Genomic DNA, 16,290 nt, shown 5'->3' with positions numbered 1-16,290 from the left:
TGGCAAATATAACACCTTAAAAGGTACGGAAGTAGACGCTACAATGCTTGGCATCCTTATTCTGTATTTATTCTTACCACTTTCAAAGACTTTATAAGCCCAAAATAAGTCCCAGGATTAAGTGGCATGTTTGGTGTTACTTGAAATTTACAACTAACTATTCCCAATGAACAGAGAAACCTTCTCTTGCAATCTGAATCATGTGTAATTACAGTATGACAAGGTCTCTCCTGGGCTATGTAAGCTGGCATTTTTCCCAGGACTTGTCACATCATGGGAAGCACACATACAAATAAAAATCCAAAAATAAACATTTTAAAACAATGGCGTATAGACTACATAAGAAAGTCCACAGTTGAAAATAAAAAATTGAAGAGCCCATTCAGCAAGCAGGCATCTCTCACTAGAGATGGCTAAGACATCAGTGTTATCAAGCAGCTTACCACGCCTAGCAACAACTCCCAGGTGTGGGCTGTGCAGGCCAGCACCCTCCCGTTCCCTTGGCTGGACAGAAAATCATTAAGTAGGGGACAAGCAGGGGAACACTGCCACAGACACACTGAAGCACAGAAACAGTGCTGAAATCTGGGGAGGCTGGTCATCTTTCATTTCATAATGCCAATTGCTTGATTGTTAAAAAGCCTAAACAAAGTTATCTTAAGAGCTACATCTTCTGCCAACTGTCTTCTTTTTCCTAATACAACAAATACTGCTTTTTTTGTTGTTGTTCAATGTATTTCATTTTGAAGTGAGTAGCAGCCAAATGGTCCTAACAGTGGATACCAAGGATCTTAGAAGGTGGTTTCTTTTGTTTAAACTCCTCTGCAGTGGCTCTATAGACACATGGAAAAGGGAGAGGGAGAAGCAAGCATCACACCCAACCTCACACAGTGACAGAAAACTTGACAATACTCATCCTAATTACAATACTGAGGAAATACAAAGTAAAAGCTCTCTGGCTATATTTTGATCTAAAATGCTAAAAAAATCGAAATGCAATTTCCTAGAGGCCACGCATATTGCTACCCCTCTATTATAGGCTGGATTCATTTATTAACCATCCAGCAAAGCCCATCAAATTCAACTGTTCAAGTTCTCATGAGGAGCTCTAAAACAAACCACTAAAGGCAAAATATACAATCCTACAACCCATCACTAGAGCTCTGGAAACAAAAATAAGCATCAGCACAAACCTCTGCCACCTCAGAGGCACACAGCATTTCGCCTTTCTTTATTCAGCTCCTCAATGCTCAATAATTTCCAGTAGCTCTAAGCAGAATGGATTTATTATGATGTTACTCTAAGAAACTGCAGGAGTTCTAGATGCCAATAAAGATTACGGATCAAATGGAAGATAACTACTAACCATTGTGTCGAGTTAGATAAATAAACCTGCTCACAAACAAAGCACCTTATTGTATTTGTACTGTTACCTCCACTAATCCAACTAAAACAACCAGACACTAGCTTTCCGGAGGCTGAAGGGAACAGAAATCAGATTTCTTAAACCCTCTTTAATTTTCCTCCAAAATAACACCCCGTTTCTTTTTTTCAAAGCAGTCCTGCGCTTTATGGGAAATGTTTGGGATCGGAGGGGCTGAGCTGGATTATGCAAACTAGAGAACCAGGCTAAAAACCAAGGTGGGGAAGGACTGAAACAGAAGGCAGGACCACATCGTTCCTCTGAAACTTAGCTTCAACCTTTGCAGGGACCCTCTTTCCCCCGTAGATTCCATGGGTAAGAGACTTCGGGACGCTGCTCAAAAATCAAAGGGGCAATCGAGTGCTATGGGGGGGTGGGGGGGTGGGGGGCTAGGGACGAGTAAGCCCCCCCAGCCCCGACTACACAAAAAATGCTGACGGCGCCGGATAGGGGTGGCTAACCCACTGAAAGGAAAATCTGACAACCAGCACCTAGTGCCGAATACACAGGCAGGAAGACCGAGAAGACCCTAAAGAGAGGCGACTTCTCGAGACGGAACAATAACTACATCCCATGCATTCCTTGCTAATAACGCAGGTAAATCTCAATTTCTCCAGGTTAAAAAAAAAAAAAAAAAAAAAGGCGCAAGCTGTTTATTCCCTCCAGCTCCCCCCCACCCCCGACACTTCCAAACCCAATAACTAATTGCACCTTCCCCACAGAACCCGCAGCTAACCCCAGAGGACCGGTGAGGGCTGGCTTGGGATGAATAAACACTCGACACCTGACGGTCCTTTCTTGGCGGTGACTTTCCCGAAGCCGAAGTGGCGCGCGCGCGGGCGGGAGCCCGGACCTGGCCAGCGCGGCGCCGCGCACCCTAGTCCCGAGGCGACGCCGGCGAGCGCGACGCGGGGGGCGGGGAGAGGGGCAGGGGGACCGCCCGGGCCAAGCGATTGTTTCCTCCGCGAGCAAAGACATTTTTTATCAAGCTCCTTTTGTATTCGAGCCCTACCTCTTTTTGGCCTAGGAAAGCTTTCGTGCAAGTGGAAGACGACTTTCTCCACAAAGTGCTGTATGTTACTGTGCTCCGGGCCGCGCACGAACACCATCCAGTCGTGGGTGAAGCCCTCCACGGTGGGTTTTTTCCTCACCTGGGCGCGGTGCCCCAGCTCCAGCTTCACCTGCACGGCACACTGCGGGCAGGGGGAGGAGAGACAGCCGTGAACAACAGGAAGGCGACCGTTCGACACTGAACATTGCGCCTGACATTTTTTTCCTCCTTCTTGAAACGCACATAAAAGGAAACGGCGGTGCCCTCTGCATCCACGTTTCACGCGCGTGGGCGCGCACACCCCACACCCCCAAATACACCCCACTCGGCCCGCCCGGCTCCCGGCGCCCGGGGCTCCGCATCCACACCCGCAGGGATTGTAACGGAATGTTGCCCCCAGTCGGGAAGGGGGTCCGGGGGTCGGGGGTGGGGGTGGAAGAGGGAAAGCACACTCAGCCACTACAAGCACGACAACAAATGCATCGGAAACAAATTAGAAGACAATTAGGAGGCGATGCCAGGGCGGTTTCCCGGTGTGGGAAGGGAGGCATCCGGGACCCCGAGGTGGGGGGATTCTGGTGAGCCCCCTCCCTGAAAGTACCGCGGCGACAGGCACACGCCGAGGAAGTCTTTGTGTACGTGTGTGTGTGCGTGCGTGTGGAGCGCTGTGCCAGGCGGAATGGAAACTACAGGCAGCCTCTGCTGATGGGTACAAACTCCCGTGCTCTTAGCACTGGTTTCGTGCACAACAAAAATGAGACGTCGTCACACACACACACACACGCCCGCAGCAGAACACGCCGAGGCATCCATAACTTAAGGCACCCAGCACCCCCCGGCAAAAACCCCCCACGCGATCGGCGAGGCCAGCCTCACCGAGCCCCCCCGAAACACACTTCCAAGAGCCAAAGTGGCCCCAAAGTAGCTCCCACCTCCCCCAAAAAATAAAATTCAGAAAGGCAGGGCGGCGGGCGGACAGCCGCCGAGGCTCGACTGCGCACAGCCCAGCGCGGGGGCAAAGTTGCGTGCGGCCCCGCCGCTGTCAGCCCGCACACTCCGGCTCACACACGCGCGCCGCGGAGAACGCACCATCGTAGCGGCCGCCGAGGCTGCTCGCCGCGTCCCCGGACTGTGCCCGCGGCTCCCGGCGGCGGCGGCGGCTGAAATATGGCTGAGTTATTATTCGCCTCCTTCCACCGTGTGAGTGTGTGAGTGCGCGCGTGTGAGCGAGAGTGCGCTTCTTGCGATTGCAAAGAGAGGCGAGGAGAGAGGGAGGCGCGGGGGGGGGGTGGGTGGAGGGGCGAGTGTGTGTGTGTGTGTGTGTGTGTGCGCGCGCGCGCGCGCCGAGGGGGGGGGTGGAGGGAGGGAGGGGAGCGGAGGCTGAGGGAGAGGCAGCAGCTCCCTGCAAGCCGTACCAACCTTTCTCTAATTGGAACCGCGGAGCGCTGGCGCTGTCTGGGCGGCGGCGGCGGCGCAGGGCGAGGGAGGAAAGGCGGGGAGGGGGGAATCTTTTATTATTATTTTTGCATGTACTTACCGAGCTAGCCATGCCTGGGGGCCCGGAGGTTTGCTGGGGTGTTGTGTGGTACCCCCCTCCCCCGCCCCCCTCAGCTGTAATTCATGAAGAGGCTGCTATGAATGAGAGCGCGCCCGGGAGCGGAGGGTAGATGGCGGACATTCTCTGCCTTTTTCCCCCCGCGTTCGCTTGCTCGCTCGCTCGCTCGCTTATTAAACTCAGCCCCAAAAGCAAAAGCAGCAGCAGCAGCAGCAGCAGCTCGAGGGCCAGAGGATGAGATTCCGGAGCATGCGCCGTGGCGCCTGACACCGGGGCTCAGAGCCTTACGGGGCGGAGGGAGGGCGCGCGGGCGGGGCGGAGCGCGCGGGGAGGCCGAGCGAGCGAGCCAGGGGGAGCTCGAAGGAGCCAATCACCGGCCACCTCCCGAAACCCCGGCGGCCCGCACCGCCACACTGGAACGCCCTGCTTAAAGTAACAGGTTCCTACTGGGGAGGGCGGGGGGGGGGGAGGTGGAGCAGAGGGCGGAGAAGGGGCGCTAGTGGGGAGAGCAGCCAGCTGGGGAGCCATCCCAGCCCCTATGTAAACTCCTCTCGCCCTACAATAAAAAACGGATTAAAACTGCTGGAATGTAACCACTGCCTAGAGCCCCCAGCAGCCGGAGAAGGGGTGTTAAATCAAGTCTTCGGCGTTAGCATGCTGGGGGTGGGGGGGCGAGGAGGAGAAGGAGGGGCTTTCTTTTACTTTCCACCGCGTCTTTTTGTGGTTTTGTGCTGAAAAGGCAAGAACTCACGCCCAAACAAACTTACTTAAGGACTGGGCGAGAGCAATGCCAGTCTACAAACAAACATCAAAAAGCAATCGCTGAGACTGTTATAACTAGCAACAATCCCCCGGCCCCCTTCCCCACCTACTCCCAGGCACCCGCCCACCGGCTCCACTCCCCGCCCTTCTGCCACCGCCACAGAAAATTCGAAAATGAAATGAACAAAAATGCTATTTCCTTCCAAGGGAACTCCTCCCGCTTGGTAATCCCCGGCTGGGAGGCATCACAAAGCGGTGCCCAGGTGAAGGTGAGACACCTGGGATTACCGGGTGCAGACCCTCAGGGACCAAGTTTAGAGTTGTTTTCTTCGGGAGGTTTCCCCTCCTGACAGCCTGGTGGGTTGCATCAGAACCTGGAGGATTGTCCTCCGAGGACACGCGGGGCAACTGGGAGTCTTAAAATAGCAGATAAAGTTAATACTGGCTGTAATGTGCATAAATTGGATTATAATCTTTAGGCGTATTGGTGACAGCCAGCGTAATCCAACTCTGGGTATTAATCCGGTTATGCTCCCAGGTGACAAACCGTCTCAAGAGTGTTCCCAGAGTTGCGCTCCTGCAAACGTTCCCACTCGGGTATTGGGTCTCAGTGGCCGAGGATTCAGCAGCGCAGTCACGCGTGGGGTGGGGGGAGGAGTACTGACTAGCTTCCTTCAGCAACGCGGACAACCTTCACAAAGGAAACGGATAAGATCTAGACAATTGATTTGAAAGTGAAAGATGGGTGTAACTCCGGTTGGTTAAAGAAAGATCCTTGCATCTTCCTAGCCCTTATTCCTTTTTTGCCCGTCTTTGTTTTCTTTCCTCCCCTTCCCTCGCCTCCCATCTTTTTTTTTTTTTTTTTCTGAATTCTGAATTTTCCTCTGGCTTCATTCTCTTCTCCCTGCTTTCCTGTCTTTATTTGCCTCTTTTCCTCTTTCTGGCTCAACTTTCTGGTTTTCTTCTTTTCTTAAAACCACGAAAGCAAGTTGTCTCAGCCCTTGGATTAAAGAGAGCAGTAGAGGGGGAAGGAGGTTACCTGAGGCATCTGGAGTCCTACTTGCTAGTTTTCAGTTCTCCCAGCCGCTCAAAGAAAGAGAACCCAAATCAGATCCGTGCACTTCGGGCCAACTTTAGTTTCCAATCCATTACTCTAAATCCAGTGGTTTGAACTACTAAAATTGACACTCTGACCTCTCCCCAGTTTCAAGCTAGAAAACTTCGTTGGCTTGAGGGGAGAAACATTTTAATCCAAATCCAAGGGCTATTTCTCGACTGACCCACATGTACACAGCAGCATATTATCTTGCATATCTGTACAAATAGGTGTGTGTGTGTGTATCAGAACTAAGTTTAAGTAGACATAGACAAGCTGTGTGTTGGCATCCACATGAAGGGTGGACCTTCTTGCTATGCATTATTCACTTTTTTGATGAGATCATTAGAAATCCTTCAGAATAATAAGATAGGGAACCGATGATTATCTGGATGTGCCATTACAATAAAGCCGTTTCCTATAAGGCAGCAACCACCGGGCAGTGAGTGTAGTTCAACACACAGGTGAAAAACAACAATCTGATTGTAAGTTTGAGGTGACTTTAGAGTTTGGCTAATTTCTTCCAATGCCAGCTGGACTTTCCTGTGATTCTCTCTGTAACTTGTCCCCGCGCTGAGGGACTGGTATCTCTTTTATGAATTATGTGTTTGTTGGATTAAAATTTATTCCAGGAGGCACCAATAACCCTTAGAGTCAGCGACAGTCTCTTCCCATTACCCCTCCTCTCTCAGACTCCTTTAAAAACCCACCGTGGGGGTAAATTTCATTCCCTAAGCACTGAAAACATAAATTCGGTCAGTAGATGGCGCATGGAGCCCTTCCACCAACGTCCTTACGTGACCTCTTTACAACAAAAGACCAGAAGGAGGAGAAAAAGAAAGAAAACACAATCCTGAATACTCTGGATTCAACTTTTGGGCAAAGGAATTTATGCCAGTCTTTCAATGTATCATCCATAAGCTGTTTTAACAAGTTGGCTATTAATTAAAAGCTATCAAAACAGGAATAACAGCAGATTAATTTTGTCCAGCATACCTGGAGATCTTTGCGCTCTAAGGTAAAAACGTGAGGAAGCTTTTGAATACTTAACAGTGCAATAATAGAAGATATTTTGCCAATCAATTTTAAGATAATCTTCTCCAGTACTAAATATTCCCCCACAAAAAAAAAATTTTCTAGTGGAAATGCTTAGGGATAAAAATACCCAAAAAGCAACTACTTTACTGAAATTCATACTTAGTATATAGCACAATATGAAACACTGTGGCGTTAGTTTTTTTTTTCTTTTCCAATTTATTTATTTTCAGAAAAACAGTATTCATTATTTTTTCACCACACCCAGTGCTCCATGCAAGCCGTGCCCTCTATAATACCCACCACCTGGTACCCCGACCTCCCACCCCCCCGCCACTTCAAACCCCTCAGATTGTTTTTCAGAGTCCATAGTCTCTCATGGTTCTGTGGCGTTAGTTTTGAGGAGCAGAAAAGAAAAGCAATTGACATCATCATTTCAAATTAAATGTGTGACGAAGAATAAAAAAAGGAGAGTGTCTGGGACAGATCTTAATTCTTGATCGTCAACGTAGCTCTTCAACCATTATTTTGGCTCCAGCACTTTTATTTACAATAGTTCTGTTTAGTGTGGAGGTTGAGGCCAGTTTGGTTGTTTCCGGCACAAAATAAAGAGGTACTGTAAAGAGTAATTAGGGTGTTAAGGAGCAGTTATTTCTTCTTAATAGGATTTTACCTATTTATTTGTTGTGATAGATTATTCATGCATAAGCTCCAATAATCAAATCAATAAAAATTAACCACTGTTCATCCTTTGCCGTATGGGATTTGGCGGAAAAGGGAAGAAGATATATGGGGGGGGTGGACAGAATAATGGGACAGACACTAACCAGACATCTGACAAATATTACACTCAGAATTATTAAGGATTTTTTTAAATAATAGTGCACTTTTTCTGTATACTTTATTCATGTGTTCATTCACCAAACCTATTTTGCTCATTCCATGGGCCAGCCAGAGTTAGACTGTAAGAAAATAAGAACGACAGGGGAGAAGTTTCACCAAATTTTTTTTTTTTTATTTCTTCTTACCTAAATTTGGGATAGAGATCTGTGTCACACATAAGCAAGCAGCATACAGATTTGTCCTGAACATCCCAAGGACAAGAAAAATAGTAGCACAGGATTGGAAGTCGGGATTCGTTGCCTTCAATTCCACTGGTTAATACTCAGATAAGGTGGGAGGGGCATTGATATCTTTTTTGCAACAGCCAAGTCCTAATTTCCTCTCCTTGATCTGAAGTGTTTTCTATGTTCACCTCATTGCAGCTCTTTTAAAAAACAAATTCACAATGAAAGAAAGCTTACTAAGCCTTTTCAAGATCCTGAGCATATTTTCTCAGTTGAAACAGTCTCCCTGTTTCTTATGGAAATTTTTGGTTCAAAATGTTACATTTTTAACATTATATTTAATTCATGATTCTAGGATAGTGTATTGGGAACCCCAGAATAGTACAAATCATTACTGCTTTGAAAAAACAATTGCTTTGATATCCATTTAAGCACCTAGTCTAGGACTATTTCCAGTGATAAGAAATATACAAAGATTTTAACCACCAGAGCCTCTTCATGTGTAAATTATTCCCTGAGAGTAATTTAAGCAATGCACTTATACATTCAGAAGACAAGAGTGCCTGCACAGTGATAATTTATTAATTTAGTGGGCTGTATTCCTAATTCAAAGTATAGCACCTCAAGGCCTGAAAATTAATCGAGGATGTTATGTAAGACCAACAATATGAAACAAGATAAATATTGGAGGTCAGTTGATGTAGTATGATTGAAAACGACTTCCTAATATATACAAGAACCCCAGTGGAATATTTATAGGTAAAATACAGATTAATTTGAAACTGCTTGCTATAATACAATCTAAAAAGTAGATTATTTGAGTATCTCTTCATGTATTTCTGGCATCTCTTCAAAGGCTACTGCGTAACTTCCTAACTTTCTTTACATAATGATTTGACCTCCTTGGTTTTCAGTGGAAATTCTGTCTTTATATATGATTTCACTTCTCCCAGTCACATATTATGAATGGAGAGTTAAAATAATCACTTTGTCCAAAAATCATAAATTATACTTTGTCTTATTTGATAAAAGTGGAAAAAATAACATATCAGGGTTATAAATTAATGTAGACAAGTCAAACTTCAATTAAAACTGCAAAAGAGGGGGACGCCTGGGTGGTTCAGTCCTTAAGCATCAGCCTTCAGCTCAGGTCTTGATCCCAGAGTCCTGGGATCCAGTCCTGCATCAGGCTCCTTGCTCCATGGGGAGCCTGCTTCTCTCTCTGCCTGCCACTCTGCCTGCTTGTGCGCTCTCTCTCTCTCTCTCTCTGACAAATACATATATTAGATCTTTAAAAAAAAAAAAAAAGAAAAAGAAAGAAAAAGAACTGCAAAAGTGGGCACTTGGGTGGGTCAGTCTGTTGGGCCTCTGACTCTGGCTCAGGTCATGATCTCAGGGGTCCTGGGCTGGAGCCCTGCCCCAGGCTCCAGGGCTCCCTGCTCCGTGGGGAATCTGCTGGGGGAATCCAGCCCCCACTCCTGCTCTTTCTCTCTCTCTCTCTCAGATAAATAACTAAAATCTTAAAAAAAGAGAAAAGAACTACAAAACTGCAAAAAAAAAATTTAGGAAGAAGAAATTACTCCCTCTCATGTATTAAACGGTCTGACAGTGGTTTGAAAATAGTACTAAGCCTCTAAGAAGTGAATGATTTACCACCTTCTGGTAGGATCAAGTATCCCAGTTGGGTTAAACTATTTACAGTCAGCTCTGAATAATCCATGATTATATTATCCACTTTGTAGCTAATCTACAATGACACAATTTATGTGTAGGGTTTTTTTATGTTAATTTATGTTACAGTCTTTTTTTTAACTGTACAAAATGCACATGACTGTATCTAACTGCCAGTTTCTTTTTTTCTTTCTTTTTTTTTTTTTTTTCTAATTGCCAGTTTCAATTCATACTTTTTTTCTCACAGGAGAGCGTGGCTACTAGTCCATTCTCTCTCTTTTAGACCCCATTTTCTGACTGTTATTAAGCAATTTGTCATCCAGGAATAGAATGCTTTGCAAACAACCTATTGATCTAGGAAGGAATACAAATTGATAGGAAAGAAGGAATATTCATTCGCCAGTGTGCTGAATCAAAAGAACTCCTAGAGGCTATGGCTAATTATAGTTCTATTATGTACCCTCTGTGAAACCAGATAAGGAAAAGGTAATGAAGGACTATCTTCTCAAGGGTCGTGATAGCAATTGGGAAATTTCAAGATGTAACAGGAAGTTAAAAATCACTTATGAATAGCCAAAAAAACTTTACTTTATTTCTATATAATTAGAACTTCAATATGTATTATTTCAATCTTTTGTCTTATGTTTCATGACTTTGACATTTTGCTTTTATTATTAATTCAATGCATTCTGTTAACTTGTATTGGTTGTCCACTGAATGTCAGCCCCTGTACTTGGTCTTTTGAAATCAGGGTATAGGTACAGGATGCTTCTAACATTCTCATTTATCACAAGGCATTTCGTAATTGCCTTAGAGTTGATAGGTTGTTACAACAACTAAAGTGGGTTTTTTTTTTTTAGATTTATTTATTTATTTAAGGGGCGCCTGGGTGGCTCAGTGGGTTAAGCCTCTGCCTTCAGCTCAGGCATGATCTCAGGGTCCTGGGATTGAGCCCTACATGGGGCTCTCTGCTCAGCAGGGAGCCTGCTTCCCCCCAACCCCGCCTGCCTCTCTGCCTACTTGTGATCTCTGTCTGTCAAATAAATAAATAAAAATCTTAAAAAATAAAAAGATTTATTTATTTAAGAGAGAAAGAGAGTAGAGGAGGGAGGAGCAGAGGGAGAGGAAGAAGCAGGCTCCCTACTGAGCAAGGAGGGCAGTGCAGCACTTGATCCCAGGATCTTGGGATCATGACCTGAGCCGAAGGCAGACGCTTAAATGGCAGGCCCACCCAAGGGTACCAGGGAGAGTCTTAAGCAAATGCCACACTGGTCACAGAGGCTTATCCTTGGGGCTCCATCTCTGCACTCAGCTGAAACCAAGAATCAGTTGCTTAACCAACTGTGACATCCATGCATCCCACAAATAAAGATGTTGTTGAGCACATACCAATAAACACTTGTTATTGACTTGTATCTCTATTTAAGAAGGATTTAAATTGAAAAATATTTAGTCATAACATTGGCAGTAATTCTTAGAAAAACATAATTGAGGGATGCCTGGGTAGCCTCAGTCAGGTAAGCATCATCCACTCTTGATTTTGACTGTTGATTTTGGCTCAGGTCATGATCTCAGGGTCATGGGACAAGCACTATGTTGGGAGAATCTTAAGATTCTCTCTCCCTTCCCCTCTGCCCCTCCCCCTTAAATAAATAAATCTTTTTTTTTTTTTTAAAGATTTTTATTTATTTATTTGACAGAGAGAAATCACAAGTAGATGGAGAGGCAGGCAGAGAGAGAGAGAGAGAGGGAAGCAGGCTCCCTGCTGAGCAGGGAGCCCGATGCGGGACTCGATCCCAGGACCCTGAGATCATGACCTGAGCCGAAGGCAGCGGCTTAACCCACTGAGCCACCCAGGCGCCCTAAATAAATAAATCTTTGAGGGGTGGGGAACACATGATTGAAAGCATTTACTAAGGTCACAAACAATTTGATTACTTCCAAATCAAAATTTCGTTTTCAACGCTCCAGTTGGTCAAATTTGAGACAATCTGAGTCTCAAAAAAGAACCTACGAGCTCACAATGATAATTTAAAAAAATATAACAAACAGGTAAAAGCAAAAGCTTCTCCATACAGAAGGATACTAGCTAATTAATATATGTAAGAGGAATGTTAGAATTAGAAAAATCATCATTTTGCAGGCACCAAAGCTGTAACAGATCTAGTCAAGGCTCATCAATATATGCTGGAAGTTTGGAGTGAAAATTTTTGGAAAATACATTATTCACAATGCTACAATGCCCTCTAGTATTATTCACAGAGGCAGAAAAGGATCTTTTACAATGAAGAAATCTGGTGGACACCACTTAATGAAGTGACCAAATTTGACATTACCAATAATGAGAAGAGCTGACATCATGTGCCTCTTGATGTGGTATGATAAAAAGCATCTAACATCTAACGTCATGGATGTATTATTTCTGCCAAAATGTTTGAATCTGTGAGGAAGAAATCAGACCCATCAAGATGGTGTGGGACATTTTACAAGGTAACTGGCCGGGGTTTTTTCTGGTTTTTTTTGTTGTTATTATTGTTGTTGTTGTTATTTTAGTAATCTGCATGCCCAATGTGGGGCTTGAACCCAGGATCCCAAGATTGAGTTGCATGCTCTAATGTCTGAGCCAGCCAGCCACCCCAAATAATTCACTCATTAATTTACATGAGCATACCAGATTTTTTTTTTTTTTAAGTAAACTTTAGGCCCAACTTGGGGCTTGAACTCTTGACCCTCAGCTCAAGAGTCACATGTTCTATCAACTGAGCCAGGGCAGTACCCCATTGGCCTAGATTATTGAAAAAAATCAGTATCTTAAAGACCCCCTTTGCCACCACCAAAAAGTGAGTAAGTGTTCTAGATTAAAGACAACTAAAGAAGCATGACAACTGAATACAATTCCTAATAATTAATTAGATTCTATTGTTAAGTAATCTCTACACCTAACATGAGGCTCAAATTTACAAACCCCAGATCAAGAGTTGTGTGCGCTATTGACCGAACCAGCCAGGCATCCCTGAAATGTTCAGCAAAGTGCCATGATGTCTGTAACTTACTCTTAAGTAGATCAGTCAAAATCATAAATAAATATATAAGATTATATAGAGATATAAATTGAGGTAGAGAAAATGAATTGAGATGATCATCACACTGTCTTTCCGTAGTTTGTTTGTTTTTCAAAATACAAATTTTAAGGGGAAAAGTGATTCTCAAGACTCAGAACTAAATTCTGAAGTCATAGTTCATATGTTTATTCAAAAGTATTTCTTTTTGTTTCAAAAAAATGCTTAACAAAGTTGAAAGTAAGGAAAATGGAAAATGTTATAATCTAAAGTATTCTATGTGAAAGAAAAGCTAGAGGGTTAGAATCTTTGGCCATTTGAGGCTTTATAATTTCCCTTTTCTGCTCACCACCAAATTTACTTCTGAATTATAATAGTTTGATGGATTTTGGTTGACTGACATGGTTGATGTCAGCATCTTTGGTGATCTTAGCTTTTCTCTGGCAATGAAGGACTCCAAAAGGGAGCAAGACACAGAACGTAGGTTTGGCATAGTCTGCTGAATTAGTGACAATATTTTCATGTGAATGTTCTTTCAAAAGTGGATGCTGTGTGTGAAAGGTTTCCTTCATGAGATTACAGCCATGTAAAGGTCATTCAATTCTACAGACCGCTTAATTGTGCCCCATTAAGCATTTCTCAAAAAAAGAAGTGTGTGTGTTTTAATAACATTCAAGGACTGCCAATATCAGCATTGTCTAACTTAGAAAGATTATTTTTTCATGGCTTTTATCACTGACCCTGTGTATAATGCACTGACTTTCCTTTTTTATTGCTCAAGGACAGTTGGATGAGTAACCTTGACTCATTTAGAAACCATCCAATGCTTTTGTTCTCCGTTAATATTTTTTTAAAAGGTCACCTACATCTGACACCTGTCAGGTTAGCACTTCTCAGAATCAGGAATAGGACCTTTTTTTGATCAAGTACAGACAATGCAAAATCTAAAGACAGGCCAGCAGTATTAAATAACGGATTAACACATTGTCTTCAGGTTCTCGTTTTAGAGCCAGACTCTTTATGGGTTTTTTTGTTGGTTTTTGTTTTGTTTAGTTTTTGCCAACCATGTACCAAAGAGAGGAATGTGTAAGAGTAGACAAAATAGGAATAAGGTAGAGGGCTGGCTCTGTGTTTCCTTTCCAAACTTGAAAGAATGCACAAAAGCACCACTCATTCCTTAAAATGTTGGTCAGGGGTAGAGAAGGTCAGTGAGTTAAATAAGTGGAGAAAAAAAAAATCAGGCCCCAAATAAAGAACTAATAAAGTAAATTCAAACCACTCTGAGAACAAAAATGTCCAAAGTAGACCACAAAATAAAATGTATGGGAATTATAAATATAATATCCATACTATGGAAAAATTCTTGTGCTGAAAAGGCAGAGCTTTTAGAGGGTTTTGGATTTTATTCAGCAACACCAACGTGATAGCCATAATTGCATATAACACAGTCCATGAAGTCTTTTTTTTTAAGACTGTATTTTTTTATTTGTTTTCAGAGAAAGAGAATAAGCAGGGGGAGTGGTAGGCAGAGGGAGAAGTGGGCTCCCTGCTGAGCAAGGAGCTCAACATGGGACTCGATCTGAGGACCCGGAGATCATGTCGTGAATCGGAAGCAGATGCTTAACTGACTGAGCACCGAGGCGTTCCATAGTTTCTTAACTAATGAATTATTATTATAGTACTCACCCAAACTGTGGTTACTCTGTACTCTGTAAACAAAAGGCCTCAAAGTGTCTTTGGGGGGTGCCTGGGTGGCTCAGTCGTTGAGCATCTGCCTTTGGCTCAGGTCATGATCCCAGGTTCCTGGGATCAAGTCCCGCATTGGACTCCCCGATTGGCAGGAGGCCAGCTTCTCCCTCTCCCAGCACGCACCCCACCCCCCCGCCCCGCTTTGTGTTCCTTCTCGCTGCATCTCTGTAAAATAAATAAATAAATAAAATCTTGTTTTTAAAAAAGTGTCTTTTGGGGGCGCCTGGGTGGCTCAGTGGGTTAAGCCGCTGCCTTTGGCTCAGGTCATGATCCCAGGGTCCTGGGATCGAGCCCCGCATCGGGCTCTCTGCTCACCCGGGAGCCTGCTTCCTTCTCTCTCTCTCTCTGCCTGCTTGTGATCTCTCTCTGTCAAATAAATAAATAAAAAAAAATCTAAAAAAAAAAAAAAAAAAATTAAAAAAGTGTCTTTTGGAGATGTCAGACCTCTTAACCTTTCCTTCAGTCAAAGACCTTTACTTCTCTCACACAAACCTGTATTTACAACTCTGTACTAGTCCGACTATATGCCCAACATTTCGATCAGAGAGCTAATGGCAATGGTCTTACTGTAAGCAAAAACCTAAGTTGAGCTTAAGGAGGTGATCACTTGAAAATAGCAGGAAAAAGATGTATAGAAAGTTTCCAGGTCACAACATAAAATATCCCAAACCATTTCTGTCTTCCTTGGTTCACCAACTTGGTGCAGAGTATTTAAGCTATACACTCAGGCTTTGATTTTTCATTGTTTTTATTTCAGGAAGAATAGGAAGCAGTTGTGATTCTTCCAGTCCTAATTAAAAGTAAAACTGGCGATCACTACAGTAGTATATGAAATTGCTTCTGTTCCTACATTTGTCCATCTGTAAAACTATTAATGGAATACACTTAAAGAATGTGAAACAGGGGCACCTGGGTGGCTCAGTCAGTAAGTGAGACGTCTGCCTTCGGCTCAGGTCATGATCGCAGGGTCCTGGGATAGAATCTGGTGTCAGACTCCCTGCTCAGTAGGGAGCCTGCTTCTCCCTCTCCCTCTGCTGCTCTTCCTGCTTATGAGCTCTGTTAAATAAATAAATAAATCTTTTAAAAATAAAAATTAAAAAAAAAAGAATATGAAACTGAAACTAACCATCTCCTTAACATTATACACTTAGCAAATATTTACTGCACACCTATTATATGTTAAAACACGTACAGAATTACATTTTGCCAATTTAGAATTCAATGGAAAGGCAATTTGGTTGGGGTGATGTTGGCTAAAGGGGAGAGAAACAAATAGAAGAAAAAGAGAAGGCACAGAAAAAAATACTTGGAATTATGTAGAGAAATAAGAAAATCTGCAAAAAGATCACTGAAAACTTTAAAGTTCCTTGGGATGGTGTACTTCCTGGAACAAGTCTACTTGTTCGTTTGTTTTTTTCCAAGTCTATTTGTTAAATAATAAGAAATAATATAGGGGCGTCTGGGTGGCTCAGTGGGTTAAGCCACTGCCTTTGGCTCAGGTCATGATCTCAGGGTCCTGGGATCGAGCCCCGCATCGGGCTCTCTGCTCAGCGGGGAGCCTGCTTCCCCCTCACTCTCTGCCTGCCTCCTACTTGTGATCTCTCTCTCTCTCTCTCTCTCTGTCAAATAAATGAATAAAATCTTAAAAAATATATATATATATATATAACATAAACATAGTTAGAATTTCATGAAATTGAAACCAGGGTATTTATCATTGATCCCAGTTCTGTTCTTATGAACAAATACCATCAGGGTTACGGTGCATCAACTTCATTCTTCCAGTTGGAGTATATGAGAACATTCCTGGCCCTGGCTTTAA

General features: G+C 43.8%; 1 protein-coding gene across 1 annotated transcript in view; it reads right to left on the bottom strand.

Annotated features, from left to right (window-relative positions):
- The window catches only part of MLLT3 (MLLT3 super elongation complex subunit), a 287,105-nt gene extending 282,849 nt beyond the window's left edge, over window positions 1-4,256 (bottom strand). Inside the window, exons 1-2 of the mRNA XM_044265593.1 lie at window positions 4,012-4,256; window positions 2,436-2,616 (exon numbers count right to left, since the gene is read on the bottom strand). Of these exons, the coding sequence (XP_044121528.1) occupies window positions 2,436-2,616; window positions 4,012-4,023 (193 nt within the window). The 5' untranslated portion in view covers window positions 4,024-4,256. The remainder of the gene's footprint in view (window positions 1-2,435; window positions 2,617-4,011) is intronic.
- Window positions 4,257-16,290: the final 12,034 nt, after the last annotated feature.

The sequence above is a fragment of the Neovison vison genome, chromosome 9 (assembly GCF_020171115.1).
Source record: "Neovison vison isolate M4711 chromosome 9, ASM_NN_V1, whole genome shotgun sequence".
NCBI classification, from domain to species: Eukaryota; Metazoa; Chordata; class Mammalia; order Carnivora; family Mustelidae; genus Neogale; species Neogale vison.
Note: the sequence above shows the minus strand (reverse complement) of the source record. Positions and strands in the feature narration are given on the sequence as shown.